This window comes from Notolepis coatsorum, assembly GCF_963971535.1.
Source record: "Notolepis coatsorum genome assembly, chromosome: 9".
Lineage (NCBI taxonomy): Eukaryota > Metazoa > Chordata > Actinopteri > Aulopiformes > Paralepididae > Notolepis > Notolepis coatsorum.
In genome coordinates this window covers 101,955,588-101,976,773 of record NC_140173.1, presented here as the reverse complement: position 1 = coordinate 101,976,773, position 21,186 = coordinate 101,955,588, and the positions used below count along the sequence as shown (strand labels likewise).

The 21,186-nt window shown below is 42.8% G+C and overlaps 1 protein-coding gene across 1 annotated transcript in view; it reads left to right on the top strand.

Annotated features, from left to right (window-relative positions):
• The window catches only part of actr2b (actin related protein 2b), a 50,640-nt gene extending 42,911 nt beyond the window's left edge, over positions 1–7,729 (top strand). Inside the window, exon 9 of the mRNA XM_084322201.1 lies at positions 3,424–7,729. Within this exon, the coding sequence (XP_084178327.1) occupies positions 3,424–3,594 (171 nt within the window). The 3' untranslated portion in view covers positions 3,595–7,729. The remainder of the gene's footprint in view (positions 1–3,423) is intronic.
• Positions 7,730–21,186: the final 13,457 nt, after the last annotated feature.

Sequence of the window (21,186 nt, the reverse complement as noted above, 5' to 3'; positions counted from 1 at the left end):
ACATAGCTCCCTATAAGGTCCAGAAACAGGGGGAGTTCCTTCCTTCTGAGTGTCTGATGTGATGCATGTGATGGTGCAGTGTGGTCAGATAGCCACCAGATGGGGCCATAGGCAAAGGTTTAGTTCCATAATTATTAGACAGCACCCATGTACAAGATCTTAGGACTGGGCGCTATGGAGAAAATTTATATCACAACAATCATACGAATATTTTGTTATATAGATGTATATCACAATATCTGCTCATGTATGCTAAAGCACAGTTTAAATAATCAAATTGATGTTTGTGGCATTGAACTGCATGGGTAAGTCTTGACATCAAAAAACAAACTTGTCAGTTTGACATTACATCCCCCTCACCAATATTTCACATCTCATTTGGTGAGAAATGACAGTTAATATTAGCCTATCATGCTCATCATATATTAGCTTTATAATTTTTAACAACAGAATTGTGTACCACGATACATCTTAATGTTATGTTTTGAACATCTCTACCTCATCTTTGCATTTTGTACTTTAGTTTTGTATATTGTATATCTTGTATAGTGTTTGGTCTTTATTCTTTTAACTTTTTCTACTGTATGAAGCACAATCTTAGGGGGCTCATACCAACCTTATATGTGACAAATAAAACTGACCTTGAAACTTGAATGAAGCATGTTGTAATTGTATTACAAGATACTAGTTACACAAATATGAATATAATTGTAATTTGTACTGGGAAGTGAAATGCTGTCAAAGCTAAGAAAAGCATTGTGATCTGTTATGTTGTCTGCCCTGACACTAAATCACTAAATTAATTAATTCATTACATTTATATAGCGCTTTTCTCATACTCGAAGCACTCCCCACAATGTAGGGTGGAAATTCCCTCCTTCACCACCACTGGTAGCACCCACCTTGGGCTACAGGCTCAATGGCTGCCATACACTGGCACCAGACATGCATCACACTACACAATGACTACCATACACTGTCACCAGGCACACATCACACTACACAATGACTACCATAAACTGGCACCTGGAGGGGAGAGAACAGATGGTGGAGGTAAACGGTACACTATCCCCCCCCCTCCCAGTGAGCTGTGGTGTTCCACAAGGAAGCATACTAGGACCGTTACTGTTCCTAATTTATGCAAATGCCATGTCATCAGTTTGTGACTGCAACTTGTTCCTGTTCGTGGACGACTCATCCCTGCTTGTCTGACAAGAACAAGTTACAGGTTGAAAAACCCCTCAGCTCTGAACTCGGCAGAATCTGCACCTGGCTCGCTGATAACAAACTATCATTACACCTGGGTAAAACAGAGTCCATTCTCTTTGGATCAAATAACAAACTCAGCAAGGCCAATGGCTTCTCTGTTACAGTGGGTGACAATATTGTCAGAAGGAAAGATGAAATTACATACCTGGGTTACATCCTAGAGGCAAATCTTTCCTGTGACAAAATGGCAACCAATGTAATAAAAAAAAGTCAGCCAAAGAACAAGATTCTTGTACCGGATTTCCTCTCTGGTAAACAAGAATACCCTGAAGACTCTAACAGGAGCACTCATTCAAGGGTACTATGACTATGCTTGCACCTCATGGTACCAAAGCGCCTCAAAGGCACTAAAAACAAGACCACAAACATCACAAAACAAACTGGTCAGACTACTGCTTGACCTTACTCCTAAAACCCACCTCACCCCTGCCCATCTTGACAAACCACAACACCAGAGCGAGTTCCACAAATCATGTTCAACCCAGATTCGGCTCAAACAAGGGACTAAACACGTTTTGCCACAACAATGTGGAATGCCCTACCCACAGCCGTAAAATAATGTGAATCCCTACCCACCTTCGCAATTCGAAACTGGCCCCGGTAAATGTTCAAACTCCCACCCACCCAACCCCCTCCAATGTACAGTTTCTTCCCCCTCAAATGTATATATTTTCTTTTAGGATCTCTCTCTTAAACAGTACTGTATATTTGTATATCTGGTATGTCATAAATGTCTGGATGTAACAGTACTGTATATCTGTATGTCGTGTATGTCATAAATGTCATGATGAATTGAAAATGGGGGACCCTGATGTAAACGAGACGAAAGTCTTTCTCTGGTCTGCATCCCCTTAACAATTGTGTGTATTAAGCCGTACTGTATTGTACCCATTCTGCAATCTGTTAATAAAGTTTTCAATCAATAATAATAATAGATCAAATTTATATAGCGCCTTTCATAGAACCCAAGGTCGCTTTACAATCAGGACAAAAAAAAATAGGACAAGGAAAGTAGGGGAGGGGGAAAGAGGGGATGAGGGAAAGTAGGGGATAATGGACCTAATTTAATCTAAAACTAACTGATGGGGAAAGCCTTGGTGAAGAGGTGTGTTTTTAGAGCGGATTTGAAGGTGTCCAGGGTTGGGGCGTTGCGGATTTCGGGGGGAGAGAGTTCCAGAGGGTAGGGGACGCCACGCTGAAGGCTCTGTCCCCAAAAGTCCGTAACCTGGTGCGAGGGATGGAGAGGAGACCTAGATCAAAGGATCGTAGGTTCCGGGATGGAGTGTACTGGTGGAGGAGATCAGACGGGTACCGGGGGGCGAGGGCATGGAGGGATTTGTAGGTGAGGAGCAGGAGTTTGAAGGTGATGCGGAACCTGACTGGAAGCCAGTGGAGATGGATGAGGGTGGGGGTGATGTGCTGCCAGGGCTTGGTGTGAGTGAGAACCCTGGCAGCTGAGTTCTGGACATACTGGAGCCTGTCCAGGGCTTTGCTGGGTACCCCGAACAGGACTCCATTACAGTAGTCCAACCGGGAGGTGACAAATGAGTGGATCAGGGTCTCAGCCACAGAGTCTGAGAGTGAGGGTCGGAGACGGGAGATGTTCCTGAGGTGGTAGAAGGCAGACTTGGTGACAGATTTGATGTGGGAGTGAAATGAAAATCACCAGGCACACATCACACTACACAATGACTACCATACACTGGCACCAGGCACACATCACACTACACAATGACTACCATACACTGGCACCAGACACACATACTACACAATGACTACCATACACTGGCACCAGACACACATCACACTACACAATGACTACCATACACTGGCACCAGGCACACATCACACTACACAATGACTAGCATACACTGGCACCAGGCACACATCACACTACACAATGGCTAAACAGCTCAGGAGACAGGGATTGATATCAGCCAATTAAGGGGAAGGGATGATTAGGTGGCCTTGATGTCAGAGACCTGATTTAAAATTTGTCCAGAAACGTCGGGGAACCCCCTACTCTTTACGATAGTCCTTTAACGACCAAATTCAGTCAGGACCTCGGTTTAGCGTCTCATCCAAAGGACGGCACTCGCAGCTGTACGGTGCACCATGCCCCCCCCTTCTCACACATGTGTTGTCCTCTAACAGAAGTTCAAGATCCGCATCGAGGACCCCCCCAGGCGGAAGCACATGGTGTTCCTGGGCGGAGCCGTGCTGGCCGACATCATGAAGGACAAGGACAACTTCTGGCTGACCAGGGAGGAGTACGAGGAGAAGGGAGTCCGCGTGCTGGAGAAGCTGGGCGTCACCGTCAGATAGAGCCTCTGCTGCACACACACATATACACACACACACACACACACATATATATACACACTGTACATACATACAAACACACACACACTGTACTGGAGAAGCTGGGAGTCACTGTCGGATAGAGCCTCTGCTGCGCACACACACACACACACACACACTGTACACTAGTGATGCACGGGTCAGGTTTTTTTTTACCCGCACCCACCCGACCCTGGATCGATGTGAAATCATTGTAGGATCAAGGTGGAATTGACGTCAGATAGTCCTTACCTTTGATCAGGGTTATTCCAAAAATAATATTCCAATTGTCTGATCGCGATTTCCAGTATTGATGTCCATCGGGTCCCCGACATGAACTGGCACAACACATGCATCGAGTGTCCTAGGACGCGTTTCCAATGTGCTCGGATGAACCGCTAGACTTGCCTGGGTCAAAATTCTCCACCCATTAGATGTGACACACAGTCTGGAACAGGGTTTCAAAGGGTAGGCGGTACTGCCACCTAGCAGGATCTGGCCGGTATTGTACTCTCGGGGTCCACATTGCAGCCGACCAGTGGGAGGCATGGTCTAACAACGTTTGAGACAGGGGGAGGGTAGAATTGGATAATACGAAATTGGGATGGGAGAAAAATAGAAAATGGGGAGAAAAAGTAGATAAAAAAAAAAGAATATAGAATAGGAGGCTTATAAATTACCGTATTATAGCCAATTCGCACATTTATATATATATATTTACATATATTATCTTTCAAATGCCCGAGTTCAATTTGGATTTAGTATCACCAGGCGTGCATAAGAACAGATAAATACTGTACTTTATTTTCCCCACAGTGCAACCATTTTGAAACTAATTTCAGATCTAATTGTTCCCACATGTTAACAATAGGGAAGAGAAACTTGAAAGCCTTTCAATATTTGTCAAAAAGTTTACCTTTTGTGGCTTATAATCCCGAATAATAATAGTTATTGAAATAATTCATACAGAACTCTGAACCTTGAACCCCATAGAATCTTCCAGGAAGTGTAGACTCAGAACCATATCTGTGGAAGTCTGCTACAAAATGGCCGCAAAAAGTCTACAATTCCCATAGTTCAAAATATCCAAAATGGTCGCCCTCGCGGATAGAATTGACTAAATCAAAAAGTTAAATCTATCTAATGACACTTTTAACCTATTGCTAAACTAACGTATTGATGATAATATATATTCTACATGCTGTTGTGACATGTTTATGATGTTAATACTTGAATACGTTTGAAATTAAAATCGCTACTTTTATACAACACAACAAAAATATTGATTTATGACCAGAATTCATTTCGGGACCGGTACCGGTCCCGTCGGGTGGAAGAGGTTAAAATCGAAAAAAAGGTAAAACGATCTAGAAACTTAATATTATGTGATTGGCGCTCAACCGCTGGCGAGCAAACAACGTATTATTACGTGATTGGCCGCGAATGAGTTAATGAAAATAAATCCAAGTACAGTAGTCTAGTGCTCATTGTTTCTACTCACTGTGCGCCTTGGCTGCACTATGAAGAAAATACAATTTAGTCCAGTCAGTCCACGGTGCACTATGATGAAATAAAACGTATTCCACGGTGCCTGGCCTCACTGGGCTCCTTGGCTGCACTATGAAGAAATAAAATTGAGTCCACCGTGCCTGGGCTGAGTCTGTTACGCCGCGCTTCGATCACTCGTCCAGCCGAGCTGACACAGTCAGCTTTTCCTCCGTTATTAGCCTTACTTAGCCTAACATTTGGCGGAAGTAGTTTAGCCTACGGTTACCAATAAGGAGAAAAAGTAGCCTGAGACTGCAAACGCAAGTAGGTGGAATAAGCTTGGAGAATAAGCTTGGTTTATTGGTTCATTTAGTCTATAACTATTTTGTGTAGCGTGACGCGTCATTTGACCCGCAACCGACCACCCAGAACTCAACGTTTTTTTCAGTTGACCCTAATCCGCCCGAACCACCGATAAATCTGTGGTACCCACGGTTTGAGTCAACCCGCGCATCTCTACTGTACACACATCTCTACTGTACACACATATACGCACACTGTACATACATACACAGTACACACATACATACACATACACTGTACATACATACATACATACACACACACACACACACACACTGTATGTACATGCATACACACACACAACACGCACATACCAGGGACTAGGTTTTTCCCAATGAAGCTTCAGTAGTAATTGTCATCAAAATAATGGGAGATTCCTTCTTCCTCCATGAAAGTTTCAATGTCAGTCTGTAAATGTGTTACATAGGGTTCATGAAAGTTCTTAATGATGTCCTTGTCTGAGAAGACCTGGTTTTCAAAATTAATGTTGGATTGTTATTATTTCTACGGGCTGATGTAGGCACATATTTGGATTGGTGGATAAAAAAACACCAAGAACACAGAAAACTAAGCATTGGAAGTAATTCTGACATTGATTACCGTGGCAGCGATTTGAAGCTTGGACGCATTTGGGGTGCAATACTGAGCACTTAAGAGTTAAGTGCTCAGTATTGGCAGTGAAAAACTGGTATCTGTGCATCCCTCACACACACACACACACACACACACACATATACATACATACATACATACATACATACATACACACACACCCCCCCCTCATTCTCACCCCTCCCCATTCCAGAGCGTCTTATCTATTTATCCATCTTCCTCCACTGTTCTGCCTCTTGAGAACAGAAACTTTGGAAGGGAATCACCCCATCACTTCCCCCTTAGTCTTCTCCTCCTCCTCTCTCTTTGTCTTCCCCTCCCTCCCCCCCTTTGTCTTTCCCTCTCTGTCTTCCCCTCCCTCTCTCCTCCCCCACCTCCTCCTTTCTTTGACTCTCTCCTCTCTTTGTCCCCCCCCCCATCCTCTCCTCTCTTGTGAGCGTGTACAGTAGTTTAAACATCTCACCTGGTCTGGGACCAGTGGGGACACCTTCCACCCAGAGCCAGGTGAGCCAATAGTTTGGTAGCGGAGTACACAGGAGCCCCCCCCCCTCCTTTGTACTCTGGGGTAGAGAAGGTTGACATTCCTCCCTGTCGCTCGCTGATCTCTGAGGTTTCGGGCGGCGGGGCATGTCGGGGGCGGGGTATGTCTTAAAGTCTTAAAAAGAGCAACTTTTATCACAATCAGCCATGCTGAGCTCCTCCCACCTATGCTGAGCTCCTCCCACCTCCATGCTGAGATTCTCCCACCTCCGCTGAGCTCCTCCCACCTCCGTTAGATCCCTATTGCGATTCAACGACAACTGATCACGTTTTTAATGTCGGTTTTATATATTATATCAGGATGTTTTTGTTTTTTTTGGAGAGGGATTCCTTTGGCTTTTCCTTCTGTTGGATGTATGAGTTAATTTGGTTGTTGTTTTGTTTTCTTTGCTGTGCACTACTACCAGTGTAAATGGAGTACATTGTGGTCAAAGAAGTTCCTCCGTGTTTTTATGAAGAATTGAATATGATGATGATTTATAAGGGACACATACTGTACACACACAAGCCCCTGACCTTTGACATTCGTGTGACGGTACATTAGGGTTCAGGGGCGGGGCTGACTGGGAGGGGGGCATTTCGGTTGTTCCTAATCAAAGAGCCCTTTTCTTTTACTTTACCTCCCATGTGTTTTCTTCTAGATCTCTAGCTGAATTGATGTGGCTAAAAGACGTTGTAGTGTGTGGACACTATAGTACACGACCCAATCGTATTCTTTCAGATCTACCAAAATGCAGAGGGGGAGTATGAGGTGAAGGGTGGATGTGGAACCAGGTATAGTAGAGTACCAACACATGGGAAAACATGGTATTGTGTTGCTGTTGATGCAGTTGAGACTGGTATTTAACATGTCTTTACTGTCCACTATCAACACAATTGAGACTGGTATTTAACGTGTCTTTACTGTCCACCATCAACACCATGTATATTGGAGGCACTTCTTCTCAGTATGATAAATGTATATTTTCTATTCAGTGCCAAGTTCAGTTATTAACTGGATCTCATGTTTAATGTTTTCTGTCACTGTGTCTGTTTCTTTTGTTTGTTTATTTTCTTGTATTGTTCATAGCATAACTGCCTAACGCTGATTTAAATAAAGAAAAGTGATTTATAAGGATGTCTGTGTCCCTTCTGCTTTTGAATCCACACACATTGTTTTGAATCTATTTTATTTAACCTTTTTCAGGATAGCTTGATTTAAGCCAGACCTTTCCGTTCCCCGACGTGCGATTGTCTAAATCTCTATGGCAACAGATCAAAAAGTTTTAACCTGGTCGAGGGCAGGGTTTAGTTCAGTTAGCTGGATAAACCATGGCCACGCCCTCGCAAAGAAATTCCAGCTCCCTTCCTGAAATAATTCTCAGTCTAGATCCCATTATACCATTCTGAATTATGTTTTTGTGTTTTGTTTTTCTAGAGGGGGCTTTTGAAATGTAAAATAATAGACTTAAAATGCTGATAATAAATTTACTTTGTCCTAAATAATGCACGTCATATATACGGCGCTCGCGAGGTGCGATATACACACTGTGGTTATTTTAATAACGGCGCATTGCAAATGTGAATCCCGCAGGGATGTTTTTAATGAATGAAATCGGGCGTTTGGCTCTGATTAGTTTCATATTCTCGGCTGTGGACGTATTTGCGCCCGGATTGTGTTTCATTCAAGCATAAATTGAAGCGTCTTCATGCGTGGATTGTGGATATGAATTACGACGGATCGGAATATGTGGATTGTTGAATTGTCACTCACGTTATTGTGATATTGTAACTGGTATTAAAATGTTTGAGGAGATGCGCTGTTTGATTTGATGACGTGGACGTGACTTGAGAAAATGAATGAGCAATTGCAAGCCTTTGACGTTTTGATGAATTTGAGAATGCATTTATCTGTTCAAGTTAGTGTTATCTGATGATGAACAAGAAGGTGATTAACATGAGGTGTCACTGGTATAAACCAAAGGTTAATCAATTCAATGCATGTATGTCCAAAACCTGATTAATAGTGAAACTGTATAGCCTCCCTCCAAGCCTCTCTGAAAACGTTGGGAACCATGTATTTATATATTATATATATAGTATCTTAATTCGTATCAATTAGATACTCTTTGGGCTTGTTTTTGTCTAATCTGAAATAGTTTAACTCACTATTTTCACTAGCAAGATCTCATTCGATTATTCATTCCATTAAGCCTACTGCCAGCAGGCACATTTAAAGAAATATAATCTGATTGATTGGGGTAATGAGGGACTTAAAATTAGCCTATAGATTATGCATTTAACTTGTCGGCGAGGCTATTGAGCCGTACTGTATTGTACCCATTCTGCAATCTGTTAATACATTTTAATTTATTTTTTTTATCTACTTTTTTCTCTCATTTTCAATTTTTCTCCCATCCCAATTTCGTATCGTCCAATTCTACCCTCCCCTGTCTCGAACGTTGTTAGGCCATGCCTCCCACAAGCCGGCTGCAATGTGGACTAAGCCTTACATCACGTGTCCCCTCCGGTACTCGAGGAAGCAGCAGTCGCATCTTTTCACCTGCGTTTGGAGGGCACGCCGCCCCCGTCGCTTCCTGATTCTGCTGCGCAGGCGCACCAACCGACCTGTAGGAGTCGCTGTCCACAACGTCCGATCCCCACCCATCAGCTTCCCACCCCCTAATACTGCCAATTGTATTAGTATGAACGACCAGCCAAGCTGATAGCAATGCGGAGAGCTGGGCTCGAACCCAGCGTCTTCTGCATTGGTGGTGAGCGCCTTGCCCACTGCACCACCTAGCCGCCATTGTTAATAAAGTTTTCAATCAATCAATGCCGTTAGAAAATCAGGATTTCTGCGATCGACACCTGCTGTCTTTTCAGGTGAGGCGGCCACGCGCAATTATCATGATTATCAAGTCTGGTTAAAATTAACGAGACTGAATCAGCGTTAGAGGAACAGGGAAAGCGCGGATTCAAACATTGGGTTAATTGAATCTGGATAATGGGACTTTTGATCGACTTAGTTGAACCAGGTACGGGGAATAGGGCCCAGGCAGGTCATTAAGAACCTTCTATCCTCCCTACAACCGACCAGTGGGGGGCATATGCGAGCAACGTTCAAGACAGGGGAGGGGAGAATTGGAAACAGCTAAATTGGGATGGGAGAAAAAATAGAATCTTGCATCTTGACTAAGAAAGTCACTGGCAAATTACCATAGTATTGTATTCATAGCTATAATATAGAATATAGTTATAGCTCTACAAACAAGGTGACTGATTCCCATCTATCTACTGTTGGCGTTGCTACAGAGGGCTGTGTCTAATGGCTGGCACTGAAAGTGTTAAGAACCTTTATGTAACCAGGCAGGTTATTAACTCATTGGGCGCCACCCACTTTCCCCATCTGTACTGCCTGGCGCCAGCGTTATTGACCATTTTAGCGATGTTTGCAGACCCATCGTGTGTTCTGTATTATAGCTATGGAGACAATAGTATGGCTCATTTCATTTGACAGGCATTGTTCATAGTCCATCACTGACTAACTAGTTCATTTGTGCGCTATTACACGCTAAACATCGCCCTTTTCTTTTTTCACAGATCGCAAGTAGGGGTACACTATATTAATTTTTTGAACCCGATACCGATAATATATATTTATTGTATTATAAATTTTTTTAATGTATATTCCTGTAGTTTTGACCTAACCAGATGTATCATGACATGAGCGTTACTACTATGAACAAAACAAAGCCAAGAGTTTTGACTCTTCAAATAAAGTGACTATTTATTTTTCCAAATAAATATAATTTGAGTCAATCACAAAATTCACAATCCGTCAATGTCATTAACAATGTGTTTCCCTGAACAATGAGTGAACTAAAAACCAACAGGTATTGTGCTTTGTCAGCAGATAAAACATTTGACGCTATAGGAGAGGAGACTGTTGTGGTCTTGGTCCATGAAACAACTTACTTGGCATTTATAGGACAGCACGCCTCAAAAAGAATTAAATTTAAATTAAACCAAACAAATCATCTCTGTCAAACGTCTTTAATTTAGCAAACGCCTCGTCAAACTGAAAGTTTGTTGGTAAAAGACTACACGCCGCCAGCTCCTTTTGCAGCTGGCTTTGGATTAGCTTAGCCTTTAGCTGCTCGGCGTCGTATTTTAATACACCATCGTAGCGGTGGTGATGTTTCAGGTGACTTATTATGTTGGATGCATTATAGCTTGTTGCCCCTTTCCCTCCTCGTGGAACTTCTGCATTTGTTACAAATAGCAAGCGAACTGTTTTCCTCTGAAACTTTGAAAAAGTCCGACAACGCCATCTTTGTTCACCATCTGCTTCTGAAACTTACGTGGCTACGTCGCAGCCAGGCATGAGAAAGGGAGCGCTGGATTTGTGAAAAACTCCCTCTTCCTAAACCACACGCTATCAGTAGTACCACAGTACTGGCAAAACGGGAGGGGCCTACAGTAAAAACAAACGCCCTTCATCCCAATCCACCCACACCGGATTTCTTTTAACAAAAACATTTATTATATATTATCGGAGCTATCAATGTTATCGGGTTTATCGGGATGACGTCATAATTGCTGATATCGGCCCGATAATTATCGTGCATCCCTAGTAATGATGCGTTATATATGCAATATGCCCAAATTGTTCTGGTTGATCGCCTGAAACCCCAAATACTTCCAAATCAAAGGTATATACCATAATACATGTCTTCACAAAATCATCAAGGGGGGGTCGTTTAAACTAGAAACTGCTATCGTGTTTGTCGAGCAAGTTTTATGTCCGGTAAAATACGACACTGATCGTTACAAAAACATGTTTCAGGTTCGGTAAAATAGACATAGAATATACCTTACCTTAGCCAGAAGGTACTCCAAAAAGAATAATCCCCAGTGATCGCATCGCGATTACACGCGTATATGTCTATACTCGTGTATACGGGAAATAGGCTTCAGGCAACAAAATCTCAGAGCGGTCGCTCTGTCTCCGAGGAGGAGAGAAAAAAATAAAAGTTGTATCCACACCAAGCTATTCCAGTTCAAAAGGTAGGCGATACTGCCACCTGGTGAGATTTGATCGTCATTGCAATTCCAACGTAGGCAGACGAGCCAGGGAGACCTAGAGAGCTCCGGCTGACCGTATAGAACGGGGATCAAAGGAAAAATATCAAAGGATCAAAAAAATTCATATTACGTTTTTGGCACTCAACGTTTGACGGCGAAACACGAGATATTTCGTTTTTGGCGCCCAATGAGTTAAGAACCTTTATGTAACCAGGCAGGTCAAGAACCTTTGTGTAACCATTAACACTTTGAGTGCCAGCCATGCGGAGCGCTAAAAGGCTCCGTATGCCAGTGTCCACTTCAATGATGGAGCTCTCATATTTGCAAACGCATAAACTACCGGTATGTCTAAAATTATGGCTATGTGTCTAATCTGGCCGTCACTTATCAATGACTTGTTTGCAGTCAACATTGTCGAAACGGATTGTTTTTTTTAATCTGTTCATTTCCGTTTTATACCATTTTGAAAAACGCTTTTTTTTTTAAGTTTCAGGAAAATATAAAGATTCTGTGATCGCCCTTTCCTGGAATATTCTGGAATACACAAAAAACGTAATTGTTCTGCCTATTTATGAATAGTTTTCAAATAAACGCTAGATTATCGATAGTATGTGTATTTATGCACGCTATAGAAGCGAGCTGAAACATCTATTATCTCATTTCCTGTTCAGCACACACACACACACATGTATTCCACGCTGTTTTGGGGCTCGGCAATGAATCTGATCCTCTCGGGTGACTTGTCTGAGAAGTCAAATGAGGAAGCTGGATTTTTCTCCCCCCCATGTGTTTCATGCAATCCATTCCAAAGGGGTGCAGTACAACAGGGAGAGACGATAGGGGGCGGTATTTTCCCAATGGAGCTCAGAGAGAGTTTGCAGCACTAACGTGAGACTAGATTGATGAAATATGAATTCAAACCGCTAATTAAAAAAAAAGCAAGATTCATCGTCGCTGGCACTCAACGGTCGGCATGAACTAACAATAAATCTCGTCGCTGGCACTCAAAGTGTTAATGTGTGAAATTTTGAATATATATGTGATGTAGGTACTGGACTATTCACATATTGAATATATACTGTATATATACACACATTTACAATGGAGACCTGGCAAGAGGGTTATGGGTAAAAAAAAAGTTTAAAGGACAGAAACACACAGTAGCAGCCACACACCTGCAACACAAAACCGCAATTAAATATATTCACAGCCAATCAGGCGGTCACCTTTTTTCCTAAAGGAACTTACCAGTCCACTCCCCATTTTGTATAGTGCTCTTTTCTTTCTTGAGACAGAAGGGAGGCTGTAACTAGAAGGTGAACTGGATTCAAATGAATTAGTTTAACCAAACCACCCAGAAACCAAGCGAGGAAATTGCAGCAGTGTTCGTAACGCAGCCCGGATTACTTCTGTGATCCTCGCCTTCACCAAACTAATAATCAGAATTGCAAATTGCAATTGTTTTGCATTTATTAGTCAAATAAATCCAATTTGTTCAGTTTATTGAGCATGAAAAAAAAAGGCAGTGGGCTGTGCAGCTAAACTAAAGCAGTAGCTATAGTCCAGTACCTACGTCACTTTGACTAGTCCAGTACCTACGACACTTTGAATAGTCCAGTACCTACGACACTTTGAATAGTCCAGTACCTCCGTCACTTTGAACAGTCCAACACCGCACCCATCCTTGGTCTCAACCACTACTACCATCTCTGGGTGAATCGTCTGGTTGGTTAACCATTAACATCCTCCCTGCTGGTTTGATACCAGTCAGTACAGTTCAGTAAAGTCATCCCAGGGCACAGCTGGCATTGGGAAGGGATTGGGATTAAAGTACTATTTGACTGTATTTGTGGATATCCGGCAAACCAAAGCATTGCACAGGGAAACGAAATAGAAAATCGGCATGTTTCAAGTGCCAACTAACTAACAACCCTATAAATCTGCTGCGTGGCTTGGAGGCCAGTCGTCTATTGGGGCCAGATATCTGAATGTCAGGAGCCTCATTTATATATTATAATAATAATAAAAGAAGAACAAATTCTTTGACTTTATCCTAGATTCCATTGTAGGAATATGTTTGCCTGGGTCCAGACCCACTTCCACTGTGTCGACTGACTCTGAATCGAGTACCTCAGATGAAGAACCATATTGTCAAACGTTATTATCTAAAGGCGGTAAGTTAGTGGGTTCAATTGTAGATGGAAATAGAGTGTAACGCGTTGACAATTCTGTCTGATATCAGGCAAAGATTATTTCAAAGAATGACCCCAAAAAATATATTTATAGTAGCATTCATACATAATGGGTAATGATAGAAATGAGTCGCAGAAGATGTAAATCTCAGATTTCGACATCAAGATTACTTTATAAAACATCACTTTGGATTTGGTTGTAAACACAAACTGTGTGTAAAACCTGCTCCTATATTTCCATCTTCTGTATCCTCCTGGAAATGTGATGGAGGAGAACGTTTCCATCTAGATGCAAAGCACCTCATAGACCAGCAATGTCACCAACTCATTCAGTCGCAGTTCGCCACTCTGCCCCTTGTGGCGGCTTACAAGCATGACACTTTGCACACGACCAGTTCGATCAGTATGACGATGCTTTGCATCTATGATACTGTGTCCTTGTTTCTCTGAGAGAGGCGAGGAGACGCAGATACTGGTATTGGATGTCGGGACGACACCAAGCTAAAATACTGATACTGGTATTGGATGTCGGGACGACACCAAGCTAAAATACTGATACTGGTATTGGATGTCGGGACGACACCAAGCTAAAATACTGATACTGGTATTGGATGTCGGGACGACACCAAGCTAAAATACTGATACTGGTATTGGATGTCGGGACGACACCAAGTTAAAATACTGATACTGGTATTGGATGTCGGGACGACACCAAGCTAAAATACTGATACTGGTATTGGCTGTTGAGACGACACCAAGCTAAAACTGATACTGGTATTGGATGTCGGGCCGACACCAAGCTAAAATACTGATACTGGTATTGGATGTCGGGACGACACCAAGCTAAAATACTGATACTGGTATTGGATGTCGGGCCGATACCAAGCTAAAATACTGATACTGGTATTGGATGTCGGGCCGATACCAAGCTAAAATACTGATACTGGTATTGGATGTTGGGCCGACACCAAGCTAAAATACTGATACTGGTATTGGATGTCGGGCCGACACCAAGCTAAAATACTGATACTGGTATTGGATGTCGGGCCGACACCAAGCTAAAATATGGGACATGGAGGAGACACAGAGGGAGAGGTCCTCCGGTCGGGGACACAGAGGCAGGAAAAGGAAATGGAACAGTGACAGAGCTGGCGCTGCCAGAGGAAGAGGCTCTTTCCGTGCCTGAAATAAAAATATCTCACCCAGACTCTTCCGGCCGTGATCCATTTTAGTCCCTAGACTCTTAGCCACTTCCTCATAGCCCTGCCCTCCCCGTGTGTGACAAGTTGTCTTTTCCACTGTTATGTATAGGCAGTGGCACATGTGAGCTCAGTGTGGTTTATGTTCAAAGGCTTCTATTAAACACACCTGGTGGGAGGGTTTCTGTACAGTCTACAGCATAGGTGTCAAACTCACGGCCCGCGGGCCAAATCCGGCCCGCCACGTCATTTGATGTGGCCCCCCAAGAGCTCAGGTAATTTTTTATTTTTTTTTTACATTAATATTGGGTTAAAAAAATAGCAGTTTTAAAATAATTGTGGGTTAATGCGTTAATAAAGCTTTAACTTTGACAGCCTTAGTTATTACACATTCTTACACATACATGCATGTTGAACATCTGAGGTAACAAAGGAAAAAAGCCAAAAGCACTTACTCCTCAGACATTCTTTGACAATTTTACAGCCCAAAATACAAAAAAGATCCAGGCGGAATAGGTAACAAAGGGTTGAAGAAATATTGTCTGAACTGTCAGATGCAAACTGGCTGTGTGACATAACCGAGCATCTCGCTCAATTGAATAAGAAGCTGTAGGGACGCAAACAAGTCCCACCCAAAACTTGACCAATATAGTTGTGAACTGAGACAACCCTTATTTTGTTATTTTTGAGTACAGTTACAGTTGTGTGTTCATGCAGACACATAATAGCAATTTCATTACGAATTGAAAATGGGGGACCCTGATGTAAACAAGTCGAAAGTCTTTCTCTGGTCTGCATCCCCTTAACAATTGTGTGTATTGAGCTGTACTGTACTGTACCCATTCTGCAATCTGTTAATTAAAGTTAATTAAACTATCTTCCATTAGTTGGATGTATGGCCTCTGCAAGGTTGTGTGCAGCCATTTGTTTTTGTAACATCTGCTACATCTGTCCCACGTGTTCTTTGCAGCTCACAGTTGTTAGTTCTGTCCCTCTTGACTGTGACAAAAAGGTTTTGAACAAACTTAATGTCATAGCTTGTATTTGATGATATTCTTCTTTGTTATTTACTTGAATGGTTTGATCATTGATTGGTGGAGTAATATGGGGTTCTGATAAACTAAAATTATTTGTTAAAATAACATAAGCTAACATATATTTTTACATTTATGCAAATGAATATGCAATATGTATAACTTGAATAAGTAATAAATACAGAAACACCATGTTTAACAATATGTAAATGTGTAGCTACATTTATTTTACATTACCATAATGCTGATGTGGCCCTCTGTGAAAATGAGTTTGACACCCCTGGTCTACAGGGTGGTAGTGTAGACCAGGTGTCTGTGCTGTACAGCGTGGGAGTGTAGACCAGGTTTCTGTACTGTCTACTACAGGGTGGGAGTGTAGACACATACATGCCTTCACACCTGGAATGGTGGAAGATAGAAATGTTGAAGAACATAAACACGTCGATTCCAGTTGCCTGTGTTCAGAGTGTATTATAATTATAGAAATTGTGACAGACATAAGAACAATTCTTGACAATAATGATTAAAATCCTGCCTGTGTTTGGAGGAGAGGTGTTGGTTAAACGGGACATATGTTGTACCTTTTCACCAATTTTATACAATTTCCTTGAGTCTCTGGAACGTGTCTAAATCATTTTCCAGCACCTCTTTCTCGTATTGAAGCACCGTTTCTGGTGGTTATATAAATGCATTGTTTCCTTCCCTGCCGGGCTGCCCCACACCCAAGAACCAGACCAGGCTGCAGAAACAAATTAGTGGGTAGGCATAAAATGTTCTCGGGGGGGCACAATGGTTTTTCAACACAGGTTCCCTTTTATACGTTTCAGCTGGGACAACGGCGCTGTGGCTTGCTTGGCGCTGCCCACGGTGCTGAACTAAACAGCAGAGAGGCAATTGAAAAATCTAATTTCTCTCTATCTTAAGAACATTCACTTATACAAAAACAGACTGAACGGATATATATAACAGACCTGCTGGGGCAGCGGACTGAGAGCAGGGGACACAAACAGGCTGGATAAGATGGTCAGGAAGGCCAGTAGCGTGGTTGGGGTGGAGCTGGACTCTAGCAAGGGTGGCGGAGAGGAGGAGCCTTGCTAAGCTCCAGGCCATCAGGGAAAACCCCTCCCACCCACTATACACAGACTTGGCTGACAGGAGGAGCATGTTATAGGCTCACACTACCTAAATGCAGCACTGAACGGCACAGGAAGTCCTTCATTCCGACAGCCATCAGACTATACAATGCATCACTGTGCCTCACTACATCACTGAGCACAGAGTGACAGTTACTGTACCATCTTCCTGGACTCTTACTTTTAAACAGCACTGTGCAATATTACACCTACTGTAGTATATTTTTACTGTATTTATTTACTGTATCTTTTATTCTATTTCACTTTATTCTATTTTTAGGCCATTTGTTTTGTTATTCTTATTCGTGACTTGTTCTGTCTAAATGTGTGTTGAGTGATTTGCAGTGTCAAATTTCCCTCAGGATAATACATTTCTATTCTATATCTTTGAAAAGTCTCCATTTATTCAACACTTGAATTCACTGACAAACTGAACTGAACTGACAAAAAGGTGCATAAAAAAGCAAACAAAATTCCTCCACAGGCTACTCACCATCATTAGTAGAGCGGCAAGCGGCGTTTGGGGACAGAGTGAAATCTGCCCCTCCACTCATTCCTGAACTTTTTTGTTAAGTCCTTCTCAAATGCCAACTGAATTAAATTGGCCTTGCGTCGATGAAGCATACTAAGGCGATGTTCTGGAAAGACGTTCTTGAGGGTAGAAAACGAATTCTCACAGTGCCGTGCTAGCTTCAGTAGTGTTGTTGTCGACATCAGTGCCCACTAGGGCTGTCCCCGACTAAGGATTTGGATAGTCGACTTTGATTGAGAAAAAAAAAAAAAAAAAAAAAAAAAAACGTTTTTTACCAGGGTGGGCACAGTTGACTCAGTGGGCGGGCCCGGCCCCCTAATGCCCGCCCATGGCGCCGGGTCTGCCAAGAACCTTTACAGACCGAGCAGTACACTAGGTAAGCAGTGTTCCTGGCTGCTCCACACCCAAGAACCTTTAGACCGAGCAGTACACTAGGTAAGCACTGCAGTGTTCCTGACTCCAACAAGCACAGCTAATTGATTAATCAAAGCAAATTAATTTCGTGTGTTCCCATTGTGACAGAGTGGAAGCAATTCTGAACAGCTTGTTTAGGTTTGTTAATCTGAAGACTTGAAACCCTGAACATGCCATTTCCCCCCCAGTGTCTAAATAACATTATACAACGGCATGCAAATTTCTCGATTCTGATTGGCCATTTACACGTCTTTATTGGCAACAATCCACGGTCCTGGGCTCAGGACCCGCCCACAACCGAATCACATCACTCCCCGGCTCACTCCGGGAGAAAACAAGATCGCGGACAACAAATGGATATGTTGATAGCACCATAACGACTAAATATGAAGCGATTCTGTCAAGGGGAATGTGTTAGTCCTTTAAACAATGTTGGATGATGTAATTGATGGGTCTTGAGTCAATCTAGAACAAAAGAAAAATCGCGGATTGATTGATTGATTAATTGATTGATTTAAATTTCTACTTCCTTCCCACTGACTGCAGCGTTCACTCTCACACTGTCCGACGCTGGCGTACCCACAAACACACACACACACACTCCTGTCTGCAACAGCGGGGGAGTCAGACTGAGAGAGAAGCAGCGCTGTTTTAAGTGAGCATGGTCTATTGAATTGATTGATTGGTTGATTGCTAATTTTATTACTGTACCCCTGGTTTCCAACTGGTTAAGTTTAGGCTAAAAGAAATAAATAAAAAAATAGGGCGAAGAAAACGTTTTTTTCCTATAGGGCAAAGAAAACGTTTTAATTTGTTTTACCTACTTTATATAGAAGCATCTAAGAATGAAGTTCTATGGAAAGTAGGTCTGCATTCCCTTAACAATTGTGTGTATTGAGCCGTACTGTATTGTAACCATTCTGCATCTGGTAATAAAATTTTCAATCAATGATTCCAATAATACACAGTTGGATGTGTTAGTTGGTTGGATGCACTTCAAGCTGCTTCCACATGAGGCAACTTCTCTCAATCATTCCAATAATACACAGTTGGATGTGTTAGTTTGGTTGGATGCACTTCAAGCTGCTTCCACATGGAGGCAACTTGTCTTTTTTGTAGTTGTGGGAACTACTTTTTCTGGCGGATGGTTTTTTCAATAAATCTTCGATTAATGTGTGTTTATTGTATAGAAATAAGGTTGGATGAATCTGGCAGTTGTATAAAAGCTTTACACCACTTGTAGTCGTGATTTGTGACCAATAAACCATGCCTAGGGGGGTCTAACGACCACCCCTAGGCATAGTTTATTGGTCACAAACCACTCCTGCGCGTGATGTAATGCTTAATTTCAGACCGCCGAATCATGATGAGGACTAGGTAAAGTAATAGCCTTGGAACATTGTAGTACATTTCTGTTTTGTCATTCTCTATGAACACAATAGTGCTTCCACCTACAACCAGCTCATGGACACATTTACCATTAGCTACATTTGCTGCTGTAAACACTGGTGTGATTTTCCTGGGGAAATCGGACACACAGGAAGTGAAGTGTTTCACGTCACCAGCAGCAACAGTTTAGAATCAACACACGTGAAATCAGTAGTCAAGTCAAATGCAAGCGCAATGGCCGCTTGTATCAGAGATTTTGCCCCAAAAAAGATCACCACTTTTAAGTTACATCGATCACATGCTTAAGATTTATAAATAAGTGCTGAAACAATATGTACACAGAGATACCTGTGTGTGCTGAAGGCAGTGTTACCTGCATTGTCAAAGTGTGTGTAGACAAAGTTAGCTACAAAACGAATGTCAAGTTAATGGGATCACTGTACAAAACAAGCTGCTTCGGGGTGCAGACAGTGGAGTAGGTTATACTGAAGAAAAATAAAACCAACCTTCTTACGCTCTTTTACGATTCACATATCACTCCATAACGCAGCTTCCAGGAATTAGCCAGGATCACTCTGAAACTATACAATATTCACCACGGGATAACACACAAACGTATACATGAAGAAATTAACTCTTTTTACATGTTGGATGAGGGATAGTGACTGTCAAATGATCCATAGTATTGTCTCCATAGCTATAATATAGAATATAGATATAGCCCTGCAAACAGTGGCGGACTGGGACCATAATTACTACCGGGAATTTGACTCAGGCAGGCCTGGCCTGCTTCGGAGTTCAGTGGCCTGACTGCAGCGGGCGCAAACAAATAAAAAAAAAGAAAAAAGAAAAAAAAGCATTTTCCAGTCTGTCAGGGCAGCCAGGCCATGCCAGTCTGCCAGGCCACCGGGAAAACTCCCGGTGCTCCCAATGGCCAGTCGGCTAGTGCCTGCAAACATCGTGACGCACAGTGAAAATCCCTATATATATTTTTTTTATCTACTTTTTCTCCCATTTTCAATTTCTTTCCCATCCCAATTTCGTATCGTCCAATTCTACCCTCCCCCGTCTCGAACGATGTTAGGCCATGCCTCCCACAAGCCGGCTGCAATGTGGACGAAGCCTTACATCACGTGTCCCCTCCGGTACTCGAGGAAGCAGCAGTCGCATCTTTTCACCTGCACCGCGCGATCTCTCAGCGTCGGGGGTCTGCGTGGGAGGGCACGCCGCCCCCGTCGCTTCCTGATTCTGCTGCACAGGCGCACCAACCGACCTGTAGGAGTCGCTGTCCACAACGTCCGATCCACACCCATCAGCTTCCCACCCCCTAATACTGCCAATTGTATTAGTATGAACGACCAGCCAAGCTGATAGCAATGCCGAGAGCTGGGCTCGAACCCAGCGTCTCCTGCATTGGTGGTGAGCGCCTTGCCCACTGCACCACCTAGCCGCCCTGAAAATCCCTATATTTTAAAGCGTGGCCCATTGACTACAAGGAATGGATAAAACGGCTGGCGCTGAAAGTGTTAAAGAACATAAAAACACGTCAACTAGGGTGGCTAAGTGGCGCAGTGGGCAAGGCGCTCGCCACTAACGCAGGAGATGCTGGGTTCG